Source organism: Amborella trichopoda, chromosome 2, assembly GCF_054954075.1.
Source record: "Amborella trichopoda isolate Santa Cruz 75 chromosome 2, AtrichopodaSantaCruz75HAP2 v2.0, whole genome shotgun sequence".
Taxonomy (NCBI): Eukaryota; Viridiplantae; Streptophyta; class Magnoliopsida; order Amborellales; family Amborellaceae; genus Amborella; species Amborella trichopoda.
Genome location: NC_142337.1, coordinates 66126805 through 66151339, shown reverse-complemented (window position 1 = coordinate 66151339; position 24535 = coordinate 66126805). Strand labels below are relative to the sequence as shown.

General features: G+C 36.0%; 1 protein-coding gene and 1 pseudogene across 1 annotated transcript; one reads left to right on the top strand and one right to left on the bottom strand.

The window, feature by feature from the left end:
* The first annotated feature begins 4791 nt into the window (after positions 1-4791).
* LOC18430237 (nicotianamine synthase) lies at positions 4792-6139 on the top strand. Its single transcript, XM_006840396.4, has one exon. It carries the CDS (start codon positions 4911-4913, stop codon positions 5892-5894), a length of 984 nt encoding a protein of 327 aa, XP_006840459.1. The 5' UTR covers positions 4792-4910; the 3' UTR covers positions 5895-6139.
* Positions 6140-17039: 10900 nt separating this feature from the next.
* On the bottom strand, positions 17040-19463 carry LOC18430239 (uncharacterized; annotated as a pseudogene).
* Between the last annotated feature and the right edge of the window lie 5072 nt (positions 19464-24535).

Sequence of the window (24535 nt, the reverse complement as noted above, 5' to 3'; positions counted from 1 at the left end):
GATTTTGAAAAATCAATTTGTGCCCAAGAGTATTTTAGAAATAATCTTAAAAGTCAGGAAAACCATAAAAATAAGTATTTAGGGCCAAAATACTTTCCAATCTTTTCCAAAACAATAGAAAACATTAAAAAGAATATAATACACACAAATTTGTGAAAAAATAGAGTTTAAAAATATATTTTTTTGTTCAAGGGTACTTTAAAAATAATATTAAAAACAAGATAAAAATCTAAAAATAAGTATTTATGGCCAAAATACTTTCCAATCTTTTCCAAAACAATAGAATTTTTTTTAAAAAAAATATGTTGCAAACAAATTTGAAAAAAATGGGATTTTGAAAAATCAATTTGTGTCCGAGGGTATTTTAGAAATAATATAAAAAGGAGGACAAATATAAAAATAAGTATTTTTGTCCAAAATACTTTCCAATCTTTTCCAAAACAATAGAGAGCGTTAAGAAAAATCTAACACAAACAAATTTGTGAAAAAATAGATTTTGGAAAATCAATTTGTGCCCAAGGATATTTTAAAAACAATTTAAAAGGAAAAAAAAAACATAAAAATAAGTATTTATAGCCAAAATATTTTCCACTCTTTTCCAAAACAATATAAAACGTTAAAAAAATCTAACATAAACAAATTTGTGAAAAAAAGGATTTTGAAAAAATCAAGTTGTATTCAAAGGTATTTTAAAAAAAAATCTTAAAAACAAGAAAAAAAATATAAAAATGAGTTTTTGTGGCCAAAATACTTTCCAATATGTTCCAAAACAATTGAAAACATTTAAAAACCTAATACAAAATAAATTCATTTTTTTGGATTTTTATATGTCTTTTTTATTTTCTTTAAGTTCAGGCTAGACCACCCTAACCATCCAAAACCGGCTACACTCACTAACGGGTTCCGGGTAACCTGGTTGGGTTCGGGTTGACTTGACCTGTTTTTCCAACACTGATTGGCGGTATTTTGTCGGGATTCCACTCCTCAAGTTGAATCCCTGAATAGCAGTATACCAAGTTAGAAGACACCCTTTCCAACACAACCTAGGATAGTTTTCATCGTGTCCTTAAAAAATGGTGCATCGAAATGGGCCTTGGACTCTCACCTTACCTGCGGCATACCTTTGAGATTTGATTGTGTGAAGTGTGAACAAAACCCTCGATAATATATTCCAATTAAAAACTGGTGTGAACAGAACCCATCCAAGTGATTCCAATCACATGAAGGGTACGTATGAAAGAGGGCTCTGCACTCGATGATTCCAACCATCTCATTCGCTTTATCTAAAGAAAATTATTTTCTTAAAAAAAAATCATATATTATTAGTGGTCATGCTTCATTATAATATTATCTTTCAATACTAGAAAACGTATACTTTCTTGCCCTGCAAGATGAAAAGGATCTCATCAAATAATTAATATCGACAAAGATTTCCCCACATGATTTTACATAAAATATTTATTCATTACTTTATAATATAACACTACTCAGCACACTAAGAACAAATCATTTGAGGCAATATTTTCTCTATGTTATTATTGTCTATTTCATATTATTAGAACTATCAAAATGGACGTTTTCCATCAGTGAAGGAATACGAGGTATCTTATTAGCATATGAAGTATGTAAACATGTGTTAGAGAAAGAAAAAGGAAAGTGGTTTGATAGGCCAGCAGCCCGATCAAAATAAGTAAAACCTCTCCTCATAACTTATCGAAATTGCAATTCAAGCATTAGAAAACTTTTACGTCTATCATCTTAGCTTGAGCGTTATGGTTGTAAAAAAAGAAGAAGATTTCAAGCTCTAAAATTAGTGTATTATGTAACAAATTATTTAGACAGTCCATTTCCCCCTAAAAATAAATGCTCATATATCCACAAGAACTATACCATTTTTTGAGTTTCGCATTTTATTGTCGTTGTTGAAAATTGATTTTAGAGCTGTCATAGAGGTTTTTGTTGCCGAAAGTGCTTTCGGGGTGAGGTGAGACTTTATTAAATCTCATTTAAAAAAAAAGAAGAGAGACATAGATATGAATAAAGTAAGAGAAGAGTCTTGAAATTGAGGATCCGGGCCTTTTCATTAGGGCATGCGCCTTAATTATCATCATTATCTTAGGACGGCTAGTAAAGTCCTGTGGGATCACATTGTATACTTACTCCATATAGTCCAAAGACCGTAGTACACTCACTCAATTGGACAAATATTTTTTTTTCAAACTGAAGTTCATATATCCAAATCAGATCACCACAAGAGAATTTAGAAGAATCTTGATCCTAAATTTCAGAACATTAAATCCTTCCGACTATCGAGAAATTGGTTGATCTCTATTCAATTACATGATATTATATTTTTCAAGCATATATGGGAAAATATACGATGAGATTATTTATCTTTGATATAAGGTGGCCACAATTAATCTTGATCATCTGACGTGTAATTGGATGGCTGCATTTATTTCATGGACCAAGCTCAAACTCACAAAAAAAAAAAATTTGAACTTTATGACATACCTAAACTATCAAATTTCACATCGGATGGTTATAAGTAATTGCGACTTCCCTATCGAAAGTAAATGATTTCATTGTATACAATCTTAGCACACATAAGTGCAATAGTTATGATGCCTTTGATGAGATTGGTAGACAGGGTGAACAAGTTACATCTCCAAAAATTGAAGTATTAAAAATTACCCACAAGTAGGATTTTGTTGGAGGGACCAGATAAACTACATGCTCCTACAGGAGTGTAGAATCTTTTGACTCATCTCAATGGTGGCCCCTCTTCTTATACAAAACCAGAAGTAACGTGTGTGTGAGAGAGAAAAGAGACTTCAAATGGTTATAAAGTTGGAGGAAGATTGGCCCTTATTTTTCCCAAAAGTCATGTCTTGAAAAGTAGCCATATTAGGTAATGCAAAAAGAAAAAGTGATAAACAAGATGGCATTTTCATGGAGCCCCTATTCACACCCACACCATCGTCAGCAATATCGTTAATAGAACCCTCACTATTGCTTGGTCAAATTCCAAAATGTCAAAACGGTTAGTTACCATAAAATTTTGGGAAATTTATGCGTAGACTCAAGTTTAACTGTTAGAATTTTAAAAATGACCTTTATTTTTAGGGTGTGGTTCCGTAAGGTTGCAACCTTGAATCATTAAACCATCAAAGTAAAGTTCACCATTAAATTTTATAATAGAATATAATTTTGAAGTCAAAAGTTCTCATGATGACCTGAGAATCGATGCTTATCTCTAACTACAAAATTTTAGACTCAAAACATGATTCAAATCAAGTAGGTCTACTAACACATGAAAATCTTGAAAATTGAACTCTTTTTTCTTTTTATATTCACACATCTTTATGTCGAGAGGGTTTTTCAACTTTAAAACAACTTTTTTATGATGGATTTTTAAGTGTACATTAATTCTACATTTTAAAGTTGCAACCTTATATAAAATTTTTTATTAGTTTAATACGTTTTATGTTGAGCTATAAAATTTTTGAAGCTATTTTTTTTTATTTGTATTTTTATAAAGTTTGACTATCAAACCACCTAAAACCTAAAAAAACTAGGAGTGTGGTTTAAAATTTGGAATTTCAAACTTCTCAAAATACGAAACTACACATTTGGTTAGTTTGAAAGTTGAACTTTTGGTCACATCTTAAACACATTAAAGCTATAAGAATATTGGCCGCTCAAAATTTGGACTTTTGAACTGTCCAACACATTTTTGTGCTTTGGGTGGTTTGGATTTTTTAACAGCCCCAACAGTTCGTATTTTTGTGTTTTAGGAGAAAGTTGAACTTTTGGACAAGGGGAAAGATAAAAATTAAAAAAAAAACTTCAAAAAGTTAGGCCTCACCTCAAAATATGAAATATTTATAATTTCAAATTTTATTTTGGGTGCATGCGTGGATTTACCTTAAACTTTTATACATTTTAACCTTAGTAAAATACTTTATTTTATGGATGCATTTCTATAAGGCCTAGGCCTTGAAAAAAAAAGTAAAGCCCGAAATCTTATCCAAAAAAACACTTTGGACATAGAAAATCCCTACAATGGTATTTAACATCTATTTCCACGATTGGTCATGAAATCTGTAGCTCAAGAAAATGGTACAAATATTATGGATTACAATATATGCTATTTTAGGGTTTGAAATTCTAATTTTTTCTATACCATATTGAACAAGGTGAACATGTTCGATATGAATATTTTCCGACAGTAGAAATATAAACTCTTTTGCGATTTTTGAGGTGAGGCTTTAAAGCCATTGCAATATTTTAACATTTTCCTTAAATTTTATTTCTACCTATACTACATTGAATGTCGACATAATTCGTCTTCCAAAGTTTTCCGGTGAACACTCTTGGTTCAAAAGTGGGCCAACCTTGCGCCACATGAAATTTGTAGGCATTGGCATTATAGCCTATGTCATTCTTCACTGGGCCCCACCCTCTATCATGGGGTTCGTCATTGTCTTTGGACAGCGTAGATTGAAGGACTCGTGACCGTCTGTTATATATCAACCGTCCATTTGATTGATAATGCCTCTCCCTCGGATATAACCTCTCTTATTCAACCCATATAGGAGAAAGAAACTAAAAGTGATTTGGATGATTGCTACCTTTCATGTATCTTTCTCCACCACATTGAAAGGAAGAAAAGCTTAAAAGAATTCAAAAGTCTACCATCGCCATGTACATGTGGACCAGGGTCTCTCTATCTCTTTTTTTCTCTCTCTTCTCTCTACATCCATCCATAAATAAATTGCTTCAAAGACGGTAGAAGATTATCAAGCCAAAGCCGCGGCGCGTGCCACCGAGAACTTTTCTCTGTCTAGTTTCTCTCTCTAGAGCGCGTGCCCGGCCATCGTCCTCCCCCCTGCTGGAAAGTGTCAGACATGGGTGCTCATGAGGACATGCTTGTAACTAAGGTGTGTGAGCTCTATGACAAAATATCAAAGCTTGAGAGCCTTAGCCCATCACCTGAGGTGAACACCCTATTCACTCAGCTTGTCTCAATTTGCACCCCACCTTCTTCAATTGATGTATCCAAGCTGAGTCCTAAGGTTCAAGAGATAAGAGCCAAGCTCATAAGGCTATGTGGTGAGGCTGAGGGCCTTTTAGAGGCTCACTTCTCCTCAATCTTGGCTTCCTTTGAGAGCCCAATGGACCACCTTCACATTTTCCCATACAACTCCAACTATCTAAAGCTTAGCCGCCTAGAATTCAATATTTTAAGCCAATACACATCAAAAACCCCAAAGTCCTTGGCTTTTGTGGGTTCGGGCCCTTTGCCCCTCACTTCCATCACACTAGCACTAAACCACTTGAAATTCACCAATTTTCACAACTATGACATAGACACAGGTGCAAATTCCATGGCTCTTGGCCTTGTTTCCTCACACCCTGACCTCTCTAAGCGCATGTTCTTTCACAATGCTAACATCATGGATGTGAGCCATAGGCTGAGGGACTATGATGTGGTGTTTTTGGCTGCCCTTGTGGGGATGAGCACGAGAGAGAAAGCCAAGGTGGTCAAGCACCTGGCTAAGCACATGGCCCCAGGTGCACTCTTGATGCTGAGGAGTGCTCACGGGTCTCGAGCTTTTCTGTACCCTGTGGTCGAGCCTGAGGAGGTCCACGGGTTTGATGTCCTCTCGGTTTATCACCCGACGGACGATGTCATAAACTCGGTGATGGTGGCTCGTAAGCATTGGACTGAACCCGGACCCGGGCTCATGCCTGTGGACACGAGTGGGCTCATGGCCATAGACCAAGGCCTTAGCCCTATCATCTTGCTCAACAAGTGCTCTGAGGTTCAAGGGTTCAACCCACTTGGTTCCATGATGGAGGAGATTGCAGTTGAAGAGCAAGCATCGTGAGGTTCTCACCATCGGCTTAAAGTGTGGGTTACTGATTGTTGTTTTGATTGATATTTGCATTTGTGTCTTGTCTTGGTAGGTATATGTTAGGCTACATATTATGTCGGCATGTAAGAGCCACTTATGGTACGTCTACTTGTGTTGTCAATTTTATTTTTCATCAAGTACTACTAATCAGAAAAATACGCTGCACTATGTAACTTGTTGCTTTCTTTTCATCTATCTCAGTCTGTTTTTTAGTGTTACTTATCATGTCTTTCTTTTCATGTATCTTTCAACTTGTCATCTCTCTCATTCTCTCTATATATCTTTCATTCCTTTCACTTGTTCTTTCATTCTCTCTATAAATCTTTCATTCCTTTCACTTATCCTTTTAATTGGAGAGTACGTTTTGATTTTTCAAGTCCTACCAATCATCTCTCTATTTTCTATCATATTTTTGTCTTTGAAGATTATTTTTTCTTAATCATAAAGAAGTTATATCCTTATAAGCTTAGAACCAATATTTGCAACGTCGAGACAACAACAAACTCAAGATGGAGAGAACGTCACAGTAGAGTTATTGATACCTATTTCTGATTACTCAATAGTGTATACGAGGTTTCAAATATCGGACTCAGGCTCCTACCACAAGTCAGAATCCAAGTAGCTTGACCTGACCCAAGTCCTTCATGGTTATAATAGGACGATTTCTGAAATACTGAAAACCAGGAAAATCGAGAGAATCCCAACAACTTCTGCCCAAAATCACCGACTTTTTATTGAATTCCCGAGGCGGACAGGTTATTCATGAAGCACTGAATGCACCCTCCCACAAACCTCTCTTTAATGAGCTGAAGACTTTTAGTTCCTCAAAAATGGCGAGAAAGGAAAAAGTTTTGTACTTTATTTGGGTTAGGTCTTCGTTCCTGGCCAATTTAGTTGATAACAGGATGGCATACGTGGAGAATCCTCAACAGTTTCTATAAATAACCAAGTAACGGATCATTTAATGTTTTGGTGATGTCATTGCTCTTCTTTTTTTGCTGAGAGCGGCCAATAGAGCAATACGTACAGGGCCAATTGGCTCGAACAGTCCGATTGGCCTGGTCCCAAAATAAAAAAAAATATAAAATTATAATAACAATAACTAAGGCCAAGAAATATGATCAAGTGCCGGGCCGGGCTGAGATGGTGACGTGGCTAGTTGGGCTCGGGCCAAGGCCTCTACGCTTGGTCCGTGTTGGTTTGAGCCTCTAGGGATTGGGGCTTGGCTTAGGCCAAGCGTGGCCCGATGTGTTGTCAACCCTACCTAAGTCTACCACGCGTGCAAATCCAAACAGATGGTTGGGGTCGTAATAGGGCCGATTGGGCTCGGGCCAAGGCTTCTTTGCCCCGGTTCATGCTGGTATGAGCCTCTAGGGATTGGGGCTTGGCTAGGGCCAAGGGTGGTCCGGCGTGTTGTCACCCCTACCTAAGTCTACCTCGCGAGCAAATCCAAACAGCTGGTTGAGGTTGAAAAGAAATTTCATATAATATAAAGGGCATAATAGGTAATGTGGGGTTGAAAAGAAATTTCATATAACATAAAGGGCATAATAGGGAATGTACGCTATGGATACATCAACGTCTTCAAATTGAGTGATCTGGATTAGAATTGCCCTGACCGAATCGAAAATCATTGATAGCATTTTAGATCCCTTAATATATCGGGACCCTTTTAATTGACCAATCGAACTAAGTGAACTGGTCATCGAACTAAGTGAATTGGACCGGATGATTCAACCAATTCCCTAATTGAATTGGACCGGATCATTCAACCAATTCCCAAAGTTTTTTATTTCTAATAATTAAAAAAAAATTACAAAAAAACCTCCAAAATTACACTTTCTATCTAACTTACCTCAACCTAACTTTTTTTTCATTTTTTTCCCAAATACACTTTCTATGCAAATACGCCTCCAACCAAAATAAAAATAAAAAATACCTAAACTACCCTCCCTTACTTTACCTTACCCATGCCTCTATCTCCTATATCCCACCAAAATAGGGTCCGATGCAGTCCGGCAATAACGCTCCGACACTGTGTAAAATGCGGTTTGGCAGTACGGCTCTGATACTATGTAAAGTACGGTTCGGCAGTAAGGCTCCGACACTAAGGCTCTGACACTGTGTAAAATGCGGTTTGGTGATACTGTGTAAGTGCGGACCGGTAGTTATAAAGGGCAGTCCGACAATAGATGTTATTGGATTCCAAGGCTTTGGTATGGTAGTTGTAAAGGACGGTTCGACAGTAGATGTTACTAGATTCCAGGTTCTGATATTATGTAAAGGGCAATCCGATAGAAGTTAGTTTCGGTCAGGTAGTTTTCTTAGGGCAGTCTGACATTTATGCGCTCCTTTATTATAAAGGTCCAAAAATCGATAATTTCGGTCTGATAGTTGTCTTAGGGCGGTCCGACACTTGTGTACTCTATTATTGCAGGGGTCCAAAAATCGATGTAAAATTTGGGTAAGATGAATTTTGTATATATATATATATATTTTTTTTATAATTTTCAATAATTAAAGTGGGGGATGGTACTTTGTACAAGGGGATGGTCTATACCTTATACAAGGTCCGATGCTGGCCCACCACCCACTCCACTCCATATACGAGGCATGTATCATACCTGTCGCGAAACACGTACTTACTGCGTTCATGATCACCCCTTTCTCGAACATCTCATTGGGTGGTCTGCGGGACTTTATACTCCCCATTAGAAAGAACCCAATTTAAAATGTTGTAAAATAAACCCCACCACAAAATCATTTGGGGTTGTCCAGATGTTCGGCTCCTATCTTCCTGAACTTCTTCACCAGCTGCTCTCTCTCCAAAAATCATGTCTCTTAATGTAGAGGGCCTTCGCCAGCTTCAAACGCCATGGTTAAGGGCTTCTTAAAAAAGAGAAATCTTGCTAAAAATTCTGACCATTTTTTGGCTGCCTGTTTTTGGGTCAGAACCAGTTACAGTTCAGCTGAAACACATGGAAATGGTACAATTAGAGCCTTTGCTACTTTCTCAAGGTGTAATGCTTATCTGGAGCTTCTTAAAACTTGCACAACCAGCTCGAAGAGGTTAAGAAATCATTTGTTTCTCAGATACAAGCCTGGTGCCATGGCTGCTCTCTCTTCAAAAGTTATGTCTTTGTGTTTTATGAATCTGAGAATGAAAACCCAATTGAATACGGTATCTATATTTTATGAATATGAGATTGAAAACCCAACTGAAAACAAAGAAAACCCAATTGAAAACATAGGTGAGAGACAGAGAGAGATGGGTTCTGTGTTTTATGAACCTGAAGAAAAAACCCAACTGAAAACGCCAGAGAGATAGACAGGTAAGAGAAAGGCCAAGAGGATAGAGAGAGATGAATACCAAATATGGCTGATGGACAGGTGAGCTATGGCGATTTTCCGGTAGCTGAAACTAATTCCGGTAGGTGGAAGGGCTTATGGCTATGGGAGCGTGGGAAGAGGAAGAGGGTGCCCTGGTTTTGGGTACTTCAAAATTGAGAGGGAGAAAAAAAACTCTACGCCGCAAAAAGCAATTTTTTAAAGAAAAAGTTTGAGAAATGATCGTGCACGACCATTCTCCACTTATTCGTGTAGGATTTCAAAGAAATATCATTAAATTTGGTACGGATATATAAAAAAGTCAAATACCATACTTATATGATAATTTTTTTAGATATCTGTATCAATTTTAACAGTGATCATTTGAATCTTAGATATATGGGTGAAGAAAAATCCTATAAGATCATTAATATAAAGATGCAACCTTATAATGTAGAACTACGAATGCACCTAAAAAATCCATCGAAAAATATCGTTTTAATGTTGAAAAACCATTTGATTCATCATCTCGAAATCGAGATGTATGACCATGAAAAATACAAAGATTTTTAAGTCTAAAAAATAGTGTATTTTACAACATATTATCTACACCGTCCATTTTCAAGATTTTCATGTGTTTATAGATCTACTTGATTTTAACTATTTTTTAAATTACTTTTTTTATAATTAGATATAAAAATAGATTTTGAGATAATCCTAAGAACATTTTATATCAAAATTATATAACATGATAAAATTTGAAGGTGCACCTTACCTCTACACAGCTACGGATGCATCTGTATGCCAACTGCACCCTTTTTTTAATGCCCCCAAAAGTATTTTGGAATAGATGAAAATGCCACCACAGTTGATTTTTAAGTCGAAATTTATTGAGTACAATTCTAAATTGTTCTATAGTGGGCACCCTAACAAAACCCTATTTTAAGGTGATATTATAGTTGTAAATGGTTAATAAATATTCACAATTTAAAATTTGATTGATGAGAATGCTTTTGGCTACTCTGATTTTTTATTAATGTTTTTTATTTCACGAATGTAGTTGGCGATAATAACAACTACCAATTTGAGTTTCCGAAGTACGACGTGGATAATGAAAACATGAGTAATCCTAAGCATTCCCATTACGATTAAAATAATTATAATTTAATCTTATTTACATCTCAAAGTCAGCAATGGAATCCATCTCACCCCAAACATCTCTGCACAAAAGTAAAGGAATAATTTCTTTCTTCAAAGATGACCATCGAAAAAAAAGGACCTTCTTTCTTTTAAGGGAAAAGTTTATATAAAGCCGAGGCTTTAAACAATTAAATTTGAACTTACCACGAAATTTTCATTAGAAGAGGTTGTTTTGATGCCTCATCTCGACATCAAGAAACATGGACATGAGAAAAAATGGATTTCAAGTTTTGAAAATAGTGTATTTGTAACGTATTTTTTTACTGTTAATTTTCAAGATTTTCAGGTTTTCATAGATATGTCGATCGACATTACTTTTTAAACTTTAAATATTATAAATAAATATAAAAAAATATTTTAAGGCTATCACAAAGATTTTCAATATTGAAACAACATTTTTCGACATTATTTGAAGCAGGCTCTAATTTGATTGTTTAGAGCCTCAGCTCTGTACAAAACAAACCCTTCTTTTAAATGCAAACTAAAAAAATGCGAAGTAAACTCCTCTCTCCCCGCTTTTTTTGCACTCTCTCATCTCTCTTAATATCATGCCATCATCTTAGGAAATAACGTTGGCGCTATCCTTTCCAACGCTTCCATATCTCTATTTACGGTAGCAAGGGTTCGGGTGGCTGGAACCCCCGGTTGACTATGTCCTAAAATTTGGGCTTGGCCAAGCTAAGACAGGCTTGGCCCAGCCTGAATTTTATTTTATTTTATTTTATTTTATTTTATCTATTTTCCTCTAATTTTACCTAGACCGGCTAAACCCTGATAGGGCCCAAGCCCGCCCTTAAGTAAAAAGTATTAAATTTTTGTGGGGAAGAGATGAACCCAACAAACTCTCAAGGGAATAGTATTTAATCTTTGTGGGGAAGAGATGAACCCAACAAACTCTCAAGGGACTAGTGTTGAATTTTTGTGGGGAAGAGATGAATTCACCAAACTCCCAAGTATTGATGGCTTGTTGTTAGACTATAAATCGCAGAACATGATTTTACCAAAACTATTGAGAACTCTATGTTTTTCTTTGTGCGCTTCTCTTTAGCTATGAAGCCCTAGTTATGAAAGGATGAGAGGACGTCGTTCTTGATGTTTAACTTTCTTCTTGGAATCTCTTACGAACTGCATTATCTTCTACCTTAACAAAATGGGATTATATACAATGAGACCATTTACCTTTGATACAAGATGTCACAATTACTTACAATTATCTTATGTGAAATTTGATACTTTGGACGTGTCACAAAGTTCGATAAAATTTATTTTGAAGTTTGAAGTTGATCAATGGAATAAATGTAGCCACTCAATTTCAAATCCGATGGTCAAGATTAATTGTAAACTTTATACCAAAGGTAAATAGTTTCATTTTATACTTTTTCTAACAAAATATATCATAACCGACTCTCAATATAAAACTGCCTACATACTCTTCAAATCTCTACAACAACAAAGAGTAAAAAAAAACTTTAAACTTAAAAATCTAAAAATAGTTAAAAAAAAAAAAAAAAAAAAAAAAAAAAAAAAAAAAAACTCATGGCCTCAAGGATCTAAGTGTTAAGAAACTTAAAATTCAATTTTTATCTTTTATGATAGCTCCAAAAATTTATGAATGAAAAAAATCTCATAAGTGACCACGTAGAGGGAGTAAATATATATGGATTGCATACCATGAGACTATTTACTTTTGATATAAAGTTAATCATCCAATCCAATGTAAAATTTGATTGTTTGGAGGTGTCATGAAGCTCGAGAAAATTTCTTTTGAAGTTTGAACTTGGTTAATGGAATAAATACAACCATCAAATTTCACATCCAATGAACAAGATTAATTGTGACCACCTTGTACCAAAGGTAAATAGTCTCATTGTATATTTTTCTAAATATATAGGATGGAGTTTCGATAAGGCCTAGGCTTTATGAAAACAAAATAAAGCCTCATGTCAAATCCGGTCTAGAAAAATACTTTCGACAATAAAAATCTCTATGATGGCTCTAAAATCAATTTTCGATGCCAGACAATAAAATTTGAAACTCAAAAGATGGTATAAATCTTGTAGATCTTTGAACACGTATTTTTAGGTTGAAATGAACAGTCTAGATAATGTGTTACAATATACATTATGTTTAGAGCTTCAAATTTTAATTTGTTTTTCACAAGCATAATACTTAGGCGGAGATGATCGATGTAAAGATTCTCCAATACTTGAATTGTAATTTTTGATGAGTTATGAGTTAAAGCTTTACTTATTTTGATCGGGCTACGGCACTATCAAACCATTTTTCATATATAATATGCTCCAGCACGAGCATATTACTCTGGCTCATATTGCCTACGCCGGTTGTGAGGTCGAAGTTAGACATGGCTGAATCAAATTTGATGTATTGTAGGACATCTGTCATGTCAAATTAATAAGCCAAAAGTTTTTGTGTTCTCAAGGGAGCACACATTCATTTGCTCTCTTGGGCAAAACCTAATCTACATACATTTTTAGGACCCCTAAATTTTGGGATTTAATCTCTTCAACTCATATGTTAAAAATAATAATTCAAATTGCATTCCCTATAGTTTTTTAAAAATAATGCTTTAATATTAAATATAAACCGTCCAATTTTTTAAGGGTGAAATCTAAGTGGTAGAAATATCAAAATGTAAAATTTGGCTCTCTTTTGGGTTTCAATGATAAAATTCAGGCTTATCTTGTAAGATCCAAGTGTTGCTTTTTGATGTTTGAGTTTTTCTCATTTTTGTCATTAGATCAACGTCTTGCTTCTTTTTTTTTTCTTTTTTTTCCTATTTAGATATTGTGGCTTCCGTCAAATTTCAGTCGTTTTTCCTTGTGGTCTAATGGTTGTTTCTAAAGTTTTGAAAATGAAAAGCATATTTAAAGCATGACTAACCAAAAGACATCCAAATTAAGTTACAAAAAAAAAAAAAAAAAGATTTAAAAAAAATGATTTGAGACAAGGAGTATTTTTGAAATTTTCTAAAAAGGGAAAATCTACTAAAAAAAACCCATGAAACCCCCCAAATTAAACAAAAAAATGATAATTAACTCCTTTTTTGACCTTTTTCAATGTCTCAATTATAGAATTTATCCTTTTTTTTTTTTTTGGACAACCCCATTGTAATAATAGAGTTTGCGATTCATCTTGTAACTTACTTGTGAGGTTTACAAGATAAGAGAGAGAGAGACAAGTGTTCAGAGAAGATTGCTAGAGAGAGGATGAAGAAAGATAAGGAAAATGCGAGTTTTGCAACGATTTATATAATATGGTGATTAAGAATAAATTTTATTATTTAGACAATAGATAAAGTAAGGAGGGTTAAAATTCCCTTTTTATTTTAACTTAAGGGTTTCATGGGATATTTACGTAACCAGGGATTCCCATTCAAATATGGCAGCACTTTGGCAACATCCCTCAAACGCAACAACTATTCAAAAAAGTGGGGAAAAAAAATCTAAGAAAAAAAAAAAACACACCCACTCACACATCCACATTTTCTTTTGCTTCCTAAGCCCCCAATACAAGTCTTTCAACCAAAGAGAAAAATGACAAAACAAGAAGTGAAAAACCTATCCTTAGTTACAACATAGGCAACTCATACATTACACATTAAAAGGTCTATCTCTTAGTTTGGTGAGTTAAGATTTTCAAAAACTTAATTTCCAAAATGCAACCTATGTTTGTCATATTCACCGAGATAATATCCAGACGGCCCATAACATCACAATAATTCCTTTCATCGCGATAACATAAAAAATAATATCAACCCTTGATTTTCTCATGATAAAATCAAATTACTGCCAATAATTGTCACTAAAGTCTGAACTCAAAAGCAATTTTTAAGAGAAACACCCCTGGAAAAATTATCAACAATAAGGTTCAAATTTCAAATTTTAAAATTGAGCACGTATGCTATGCTCCCATGGGAGCATATACTGTACAATTACTGTCAATCAAAAGTCCTACGTGGGAGGATTTTTTCAGTTTGAAATTATTGGAACCACCTGAGAATCATAGATAAATATTTTCAAAAGAAAAAAATTTGGAATTTCACATTTTTTTATAGTTACATCTTGCCCTTCAATATCGAACGGTCTCCATTCAATCTTGATAGACTGTTTTTTCCTAGTACATAGTAAGCTCAATTTGCATTTTTTTTTTTTTTTAAATATTAGTCTATGTGTTGAATTGTTACTTCCGCAAAACTAGGGCCTAGGCCCCAAAATGTGGCCCGAAGGTTAAGCCAAGACTAGGCCATCATGGTCGGAGGGTAGGACCAGGCCGGGCCACTACTAGGGCCATGATAATGTTGACCCGGTCTGGCCTTGCTCTTTTTTCATTATTTTTCTCCTTTATTTCTCCTTGATTCTATTTGGCCTTGCCCACCCTGGCCCGACAATGATAGGGCTAGGGGCGGGCCCACCTAGAATCTTGAGTACCAAAACGAATAAATCTTGTAGAATAGCATTTTCCTAGACAAGGTCAAGCAGGTTTTTCACTCGGGATGTCTTAAAATGACAGCAAACGCAGCTAGACATTGGGCAAAAGAAGTACGTGCAAGCAAATCAAGAGCGATTTTTGACTTAATAATACAGGGATAGATAGTTTTAGGAGTATTTAACTACGATCTGTACATTTACTACAATCAATTTTGTTTCTTACCATCATTATCATATTTTTAAGAGTTTTTCATGCTTCTAAAACTTATTTACAATTAATTTTTGTAATTTTTACGTGATATGGTAAGTCAAATCTTTCCGAGCAATTCGTCCTTGATTGGAGACTCTGAACAATTTATTAGAAACGGCTAAAATATGTCTCATGAAAATTTTAATATGATAATAATAAAATTTATTAAAAACGGCTAAAATGTGCCTCATGAAAAGTTTAATATGATAATAATGTTTCTATGTATATCCCTCCTATCATTTCCATGCAACAGCAAAATCAAATATTTCTTTGTATCTCACATAAAAGTTTGAAATCTAACCACAAAATTATTTTGTAAACCTCCATAAAATTATACTTATATTTAGCGGTCGAGTGAGGACCGTCCTTGTAAATTTTAAACTTAAAATGCTTCGGAGTGTCGTCAGATATGGGTCCTAGAGTGGATGGAGGTCATGGGACAGTCTCGATTGTTTTCTTCTTTCCTTTAAATCTGCACAAAAATTGTTCCTCATTGCTAGACCATGGTCACCTCATGCACCTTTTTGCAAAGGTTTTGTGCTCTTTTGGTAGTCCGCCAAACATTGCTTTAGAATGGGCACCTCCCTACATCAGATTGACCTACATTTGAAACTTAAGCCTTTGAGGACAGTGCCTCTCTTCCACAAAGGTTTCAATTAATTCAACCGTAGATTTATGTTGTAAATTTTGTGCCGTTTAGGAGGCCACACCCAGTTTCTACTTCAACAAAGAAATATGAAAGGCCATATTCGAGTTATTCGATGGCCAAAGAGCACAATTTCATTATTTAAGTCTTTTAACACAATACCTTTCTTTAATAAATACTCCAAACTATTTGGCCACCTATAATCTGGGCACCTATTCTGTACTCTCAACTTTGCAAAGTCGTATTTACGGTTCATCCGATACCGGATTGGCCCGATATTAGATGGTAGCTTTGGGTACCTTAGATTAAGTTCATAACCCTCACATTGTAGTAGTCGTTAGAGGGTTTGCCTAAAGTTTGCAAATTTGAGCATGTAACTAGCTTGGATTTTCATCATTTGGATTTGCAAATTCTAGCCCCCATCTAAGACTGCTTTCACCAATTGTACCCAGTAATTATTGTTGTCTTCTTACGGTTACCATGCTGGTCGACCCTGAGGATGGCACTTATTGGGCCACTATTCTGACTTATTTCTTCATCTCTTTTATTTAAGGCAGCAAAAGGCTTTTCAAAACATCCACAATTCAGGGTTTTAACTTCTCAAGACCGTAGTTCGGTACTGTGTGCACTACAATTATTTTTATTTTGCATTAAGATACCCTATAGTTCGGTACTGTGCTCTACAGCAGCAACAATTATACTACACAAGCTCATTAAAGATGATCTCTAAAAGTTTTTAGTGTTCCATATGCTATGGATTGACCACTTATTCAGTTATGAGAGTTACCCAATTCACTATATGGCTATTGCTGAATGATTATCATCAACCATTCTATCCGATAGGACACCCTCCACGACCGGAAAAATTTACACGAATTTTAAAAAGTTTGTCTATCTAAACCATGATCTATTGTTTTGAAGAAAATCTAGAAATTTTCCACCAAGATGGACGGAATTTGCGTGAAGTTTGAAATTGTATCTCTCTAAACTATGATGTGTTGTTTTGCAAAAAAAAAAAGAAAAAAAAACAGAAAAAAAGAAATCTTGAAATTTTGCATCACGTGAAATTTGCATGAATTTGGAGAGATTTTCTCTCTTAACTGTGATTTTGCTGTTTTGCTTAAAATCTCGAATGATTTTGCTTGTTTGCTTAAAATCTTGGAATTTTGCATGAAGTATGTGGAATTTACCTTAACTATGCAGAAATTTTGGTTGACAGGATCCTTTTAAGAAAAAGGGAATGGTTCTGGATTTAAGGATCTGATTTTTATTGCAATTCTTTCCCAATACAAGAATAACAAAAAAATGTCAAAAAGAAGAAAAAGAAAGCAGTCCTCATTTGGGAAAACAAAAATCTCATTAAATTTTCTCTCCCTCTCTCTCTCTCTCTCTCTCTCTCTCTGTTTACATTTTAGATTGCCTTAGCCAGTTCAATCAACAACAACCAGCTTCACATAGGGAGGGGCTGATAAGGCATCCTCCATTATACCCTCAGCGTTTATCTCTCCTCCATTGTCCATGAAACACTTGAGCAAATTCTTCGAAAATCCGCTTACTAGAGCTACCCCTTTTTGCTCCCCAACACTGGTATGGCTTCTGAATCCCTAAGGTTCCAAAATACAATCTGAGGAGGCTTCCCATACCCTCTCCGTCTGAACTTCCTCTCTATCGCCATGTAATCGGTCTCCCATTCACCCTTCGAGGCTTTGTCGAACTCCATATCACTGAAAACAAACAGCCTCTTTATCATCTTCTCTTTCCTTAACCTCCCTCTCTTCACGACCTCAAAAGAAGATCGAAAATCTTTTGAAAATTAGTATTGTGGCCCCAATCCATGCTCTCCACAAATTTTCTCCTCTCAAAGATTGTCTTTCCTTGGATTTTGTGGATTTGGGGTTCATTAGAGAAGGTTATGACAGTCCCCTTCCATGGCTTCGCACTAAGATCAGAAACCAGGAGCCCCAAGGCTACACAGACCTCCATTGGTAAACCTCTCATGGATCCTGATACATCACAGACAGCTAAACAGTTGCTAAGTTTTCCATGCTTCTTCATGTAATCATTCTCCTCCATTGAAGCTCAGCCACCTGGTTCTGACCAGAAGCTAATATCTCATGAGGAAGCAAGGCCCCAGCTGCTATCTTCTTCTCTCCTTTTTCCACCTCCTTTAAGAACTTCCGAAACCTCCGTCGATCATGCCACTTAAAGTGCTTCTTATAGTTTTTCATGGCTCCAGAAGCAACTCTATCATAGGGTAGAGATATCCACTGATTGGAGCTCATGTAAACTTCAGGCAGCTCTAGAGCTCTTCGAAGAGGAACCAAAACCTCTTTGCTCATTCTGATGCGAACCCTATATGCATAATGCGTTTCTTCCAAAACCTTGTATTCAGGGTATGAGTTTATGGGGAATAGCCTCTTCGCTATGCTCTCGCAGATTAGGGTGATTTGATCATACGAAGAGCCCAATGATGGGCACCACTTTGCAGCAAAACTTAGGTTTTTGGTCTCAGGTTTCAGGTCGGAGGCCAGTAATTCAGCGAAAGTTTCAGAAACCTTATCATGGAGATATCTATAATCACGATCAGAATAATACCTCTCCAATGCTCTCCTTGCATAATTCAACCTCCTCTTTTCTCTCTCTTCCCTGGCTTCTGCCTTCAAGACCTGACCCTTGGCGAGTTGCTGCTCTACACGAACATCTCTGGCCTTGGCCTTGGCCTCAGGCTTAGGCTTGGCCTTAGGCTTAGCCTTAGGATCATCTCTCGAGCAGCAATGGGGGGGCAAGGTTTTCACCATTCGTATCCTTGTCATTCTCCTACGCAACCTATGCAGGCGCTTAACCTTTGAACTGTTGTGCTCTTCTCTTCTGAGTTTTCGAGCATCATGGCCTTCGATCAAGAGGAAGAGGATCTCTAGCAAGTCTTTCAGGAACCCAAACTCCCCGAAAAGGTGGACGTTTTGAGCCAGGGTTTTGGGGTGAATTTGATGGAGCCAGAGAGCAGCTGTATAAAAACTTTGCCGATCCGAATTTCCATGGCGGGAATGAGTTTGAGGGTAGTGAGAGAATCATGGTGCCAAGCTAGAGAGTGGAGGTGGGTCAGCTTTTGGGGTGGGGTATCAGGGACGATGTGGAAGAAGAAATCGAGACATGGGTTTCCTGTTGATAGAAAAGGTCCAGAGTTGTTTTCAGTCGGTGGTCCGACTTCCAGAAATGGATGAGAATGAAAATCGGACAAAAGGGTCATCTCGATTTTGGGTGTTAGGGTGTATATTGATGGAGGATGAGAATGAGAATCGGACGGAAAGGTCATCAGAATTTTGGGTGTTGGGGTGGGGATTGATGGAATATGGGATCCGGGGATGTTGGATCTCAGGGGTCCCGAGGGCTCATAGCCGCAGATCTTGGTAAGAGAGAAGAGAAAGAGAGAGAGAGAGGGTTTTCTAGAGAGAGACGGGGTCGTGTGGATACAGGGAGGACGGCAGTTTAATGAAAACTATTTCTTGGGGCTCAAGTTTAGGTGAGAGAGAGATTTTTTATTGGGGCTTTGGTATATATATATATATATATAGAGAGATTTGAGTAAGTTGTTGATATTTATCCTACAATAATTCTCATTTCAACGAGAATTGCTCAAAAAAAAAAAAAATTAACTGGGAGGAAAAGACGTGCCTTATTGTGATGTAGGGTTGCACAAAAAGAAAATTAAGTAGAAGAACGTTAAAGCTTGTTTGGGGTTTTCTTGAGAGAACTTTAGAGCTTGTTTGGGATTTTCTTGAGCCATATGGATTTGGCAATTTGTAGCCTTTGAGATTGCCGATGATCTTAAATCCTCTCTTACTTTTGGGAGTAATGAGAGAGAGTAGGAGCAATGAGAGAGAGAAGATTAGAGGAGAGGAAGATAGAGGCGAGAAGGAAAAGGAGGAGAGCCCGTGGGTAGAGAGAAAGATGTAAAAAAAAAGACACGAGAGGCAACAATGAGATTTGAGGTTTTGGATGAGGTCGAATTTGGATTCAAATTCTGAAACGTATTTCAAATTTTATCATCATCGTTGCATCATACCGGTGCATTAGACTACTCCCCGATAACTTTAAATTCAGAAAGATGCTATGGAGAGAGAGAATTAAGTGAATTCTACAATCTTTTTTAGGTGAATGAATTGTAAAATCTTAATATCTCGAGAGAACGATGCGAAGAGAGAGGCACGAGAATTAATATATGAGAGAGATGCGAAGAGGGAGACGGGAGAATTCAGAGGATGTTTAAGGGGAACAGTAGGAGAATGGATTATAGGTTACGGAGATGCTGAGGAAATGGGGAAGCCTTTTATATTTTTTCTGCAGCATAGAAGTTTTATCTTCCTTTTTATCCAACCGTCTATTTTGAATGGTGGGCTGCGATTGTCCCAATCATAATTTCACGTCTTTATACTATTTTATTTTTAATTTTTTTTTCTATAAACTATTTTGATATCAAATTTTGGATGCCCACTTGTCTATTAAACTCGCACTAGCGAAAAATATAAAAAAAATATTTTCATTAAAATAAAATGACTAAAATACTTTTAAAAGTTTCAAAGAGTATTTTGATCATTATATTTTATAGCAAATTTATTTTTAATATTTTTAATAGGTGTGCCCCAATGAGTAGATGGCACATACCAAATTTCATATCCATACAATTTGTATAAAAAAACTAAAAATAAAATACTTTGAGATGTAGGATCTAAGATCAAACGGTGAGTGACTCTCTTGATCAAAATTAGACGGCTGAATGGTAGCGGGAGGATGGAACTTATATACTGTAAGGGAAGTATATAAGCCTTTCCTATAAGAAATAGCTTTTTCCATATTGAGGAGGCGAGAGAAAATTGATATTTTGTAATAATTTATTTCTATTTATCGGGATCAGCAAAAGAGAGATGAATCTAGATATAGAGTTATTTATCGCGGAGAGTAATAAGATCAATGAAGAATATCGGGGGGAGTTATAAGATCAATGAAATTATTTTGTTGAACAACATGAAGCATTCTACTCATGAAAAGAAAAAGCATGAGGCATTTTGCATTCAAGGTGAGGCAAATACAAGGGCTTGAGAGTGAAGCATGAACTTTGTGATTCAAGTACTAGGATTGTGGCTTAGGAAGCTGTCCTTGATACCACGTTTGAGGTTCATCCATTGCTAGTATGTTCTTTCTATACTATTCAATCTTCTTGTTCTGTTTCATTTCCAAATGAGTGAAGTGCAAAGTTTTCAGTTTACATTAAGGATCAAATGAGTCGTTATTGTATTGGTCGGTAAAAACTAACTTTAAATTTTTAAAAGTCCTATCGAAGCAATACTTAGGCTTTGGCTTAGTGTGTAACATCCTGGTCTGGCTGAGGGAGGTCAAGGGTTTGAACCCTTGAAATTTGCCCCGAAAATCCCAGTTAAGCTTACTTACATTTACGATTGGGGCTTGTGCTTGACTGGTTATTGTGTTGAGTATTGCAACAAAACATACTGAGGTTTCCTACTGTTGAACTACCGAATAAGCCAAAGTTATGTTTTGGATTGGAAAAGAAGAATTATATTCTAAAAAACTCTTGCATCAACTTAGGAAATTGGAGAAGAATGCAAGGAGTAGATTGGAAATGAATGTTGTGTTTAAAGCAATGTACTGTAGTCACAAGTGACTAAGTTGTCATGCATCTCTTGCAGAACGTACAATTTGGACACCTCTGACTTCTAGTCTGTGATTATTAGAAGTTTTCGTTTTCGTTTTCTTTTTCTTTCTTCTGATGCAGGGAATCCTACATATATTAAGGAACTTTTGGATGGGTAAATGTCAAAGATGTTGCAGAGGCCCATGTTCTTGTATATGAGGTTCCATCAGCAAGTGGGAGATACCGTTTGGTTGAGAGAGTGGCACATTGTTCAGAACTTGTGAAGTTGTTGTATGAGCAGTACCATCCAGTTGCTCAAATGTAAGCATTCTCCCACCACAAACTTAACAAGTCTAATTTTTACCGATTCATTTTACTCTACCAAGTACTGTAGACTTTTTTTTAGTAACTTCCTTTGTGGACAGTAACTACTCATGAACCCTGAAGTTTGTTCATATGTATATGCATGTGGAAAATGCATCTGGGTTGCCTATAAAAGATAAAATGCCAGCTGCTTGGTATCCAATATAGAGATTTTCACCACAAAGTTACAATTTGATTAGAAGTTATTGCAGTACTGCCGAGTTCTGCTGTCGATGCTCTCACTTTAAAGGACAGAGAGTACAACTATGTCTATTGGAAGATGTTATAATAAGTCACCAAACACAAATAAATACAGTAAAAAAAAAATCCAATAGAAATATCCCTACATTCACTATTCATTATATCGTTAAACTTTCACCTGGTTGGCGACAAAATAAAAATAAAAATACTACCTCATGCTCAAAAATAAAATAAAACAACTATGTCTATTCGATGATGTTATAATGAGTCACCAAACTCAAATAAATACAGCAAAAAAAATCAAATTGAAATTTCTCTACATTCATTATTCATTATAACATTAAACTTGACAACAAAAATAAAAATAAAAATACTACCTCAAGCTGGAAAATAAAATAAAATAAAATAAAATAAAATTCTTACGGCCTAGCTAGCAAACCTAAGAACATAAAATGTCGGCGTGAAGGGAGAAACAGCAAGACAATCCCCAAGAAATCGATATTTCAACCCTACTTGGTTCCTGCTTCTCAAATCGTACAAAGAGAGGGAGGTAATTAATCTTTCTTTGAATTTAGCATAGGCGAGGTAATGCTGAAACAAAACAACATTCAGGTAAGAATCCGCGTCTTCTTCGCTCATGCGTATTGTGATCACCTCTTTCCAATTCTTCTCTGGGCTCAATTCCCATATCTTGAGCTTACACGATGCTGATTCAAGAAAGTGATTCACAAGGCAATTTCAGGGTTTCCCATTCTTCACTCTCCATATGAAAAGTTTCTAGTCTTCTAGATTCCCCTCCTTGCGGATACCATAATATGCATCTTTGTGGACAATTATCATATGTATCACCTTCCCATTCTTTTTAAAGTTTGTCAGTAATTTCCAACTTCCAATTGAGGAGTTAAACATCCAATACTCGTCAGGCGTGTAGGGTTCGTGCTCATCAGGCGTGTAGCGTTCAAGCATGTTTTCGCGACCATCCAACAATAAAAATATGTTGAACGTTTGGGTATCATGATCAAAATAAAATCCGATATTACATATTCTAAGAGAGCGATAGTGAAAGCGGAGAGAGGATGGGAGTTGGGGGAGATCATTATAATCTTTAGTTACAGGGTTACAGACATATTAGTTCAAAGGATCTCCAACGGTTCTATCGCAAACCAGGCTATTGCTGCATACTGGACTAAATAATCTAAGTACTTCCTTTTAACGAAGATGCTATACTCGACTAAATAATCTAAGTACTTCCCTTTGACGAAGATGCTTTATCATACCGTTTATCTCGCTGGCTAAGATGTTGAACACGAATATACTTTATCATACCGTTTATCTAGCTGGCTAAGATGTTGAACAAGAAAATCCTTTTTCTCGTGCACACTATGATTAGTTCAGATGGTGAGGGAGGCATATGGGATTGATTTCGAATGAAGTAGGGAGATGAGAGAACTTCTTTCCATGCTTTAGATAAAGCACCTGAAGTTCATGATCGATTTTACAGGGAGTCCCAATAGAATTCTCTCTATAACTTCCTCTGGCACAAACACAGCAGCATTCTAATTTCCTCTCACACAAACACAGCATTCTTGATCAATTTTACAGGGAGTGGGAATAGAATTCTCTCTATAACGATTTGCTTGTTGCCATAGTAGAATCACTCTCTCAAACGTACGTCATATAACTGATTCTCTTCTTGTATATATCATGCAAGGTATTTCTTTCAATGGTTTTCCCAACGATTTTCATCTCTTTTTTCCGAACCTTTTCTACAAGGTCCTCTGGCACAAACACAACATTCTAACTTCCTCTGGTACAAACACAACATTCTGGGAATAGAATTCTCTCTATAACGTTTTGCGTGTTGCCATGGTAGAATCACTCTCCCAAACATCTCCCAAACGTCATATAACTGATTCTCTTCTTGTATATATCATACAAGGTATTTCTTTCAATGGTTTTTCCAATGATTTTCATCTCTTTTTTCCGAACCTTTTCTATTTGGTTAAGCTACTTGGTTAGGCTACTTGGAGGAGGAAGAAATTTACAGAGATATGAGGGGAGAGAGGGGTATATAATCTCTTTTTTTCCGAACCTTTTCTATTTGGTTAGGCTGCTTGGAGGAGGAAGAGATTTACAGAGATATGAGGGGAGAGAGGGGTATGTACTGAGAGTTATGTGAAGAGGGAGAGGGAATTTCCTTTTCAGAAACTCTCAAATATTGAGAAAGACAAAAATAAGAAGATGTCTTCTAAAATTAAGAACGGTGAAGAGATATATAACCTATAATTCAAAAAGATGCTATGGATTCCAAAATCCTCTAATCTTGAGAGAGAGAGAGAGAGACAGGGAGAATTAAGAGGATGTTTAAGGAGAAGAGTGGAAGAACGGTGAAATTTTGAATTATAGGTTAATGAGATGAGGAAGAAATTTTACGATTGCTCTCCCCATATTGAGGAGGAGAGAGGAAATGGATATTTTGTAATATTTTTCTTTCCATATTTATAGGGGAGAGAGAGGGAATGGATATTTTGT

Coding starts and splice junctions, on each gene's coding strand:
- LOC18430237 (XM_006840396.4), top strand. CDS start 4,911: ATGGGTGCTCATGAGGACATGCTTGTAACTAAGGTGTGTGAGCTCTAT.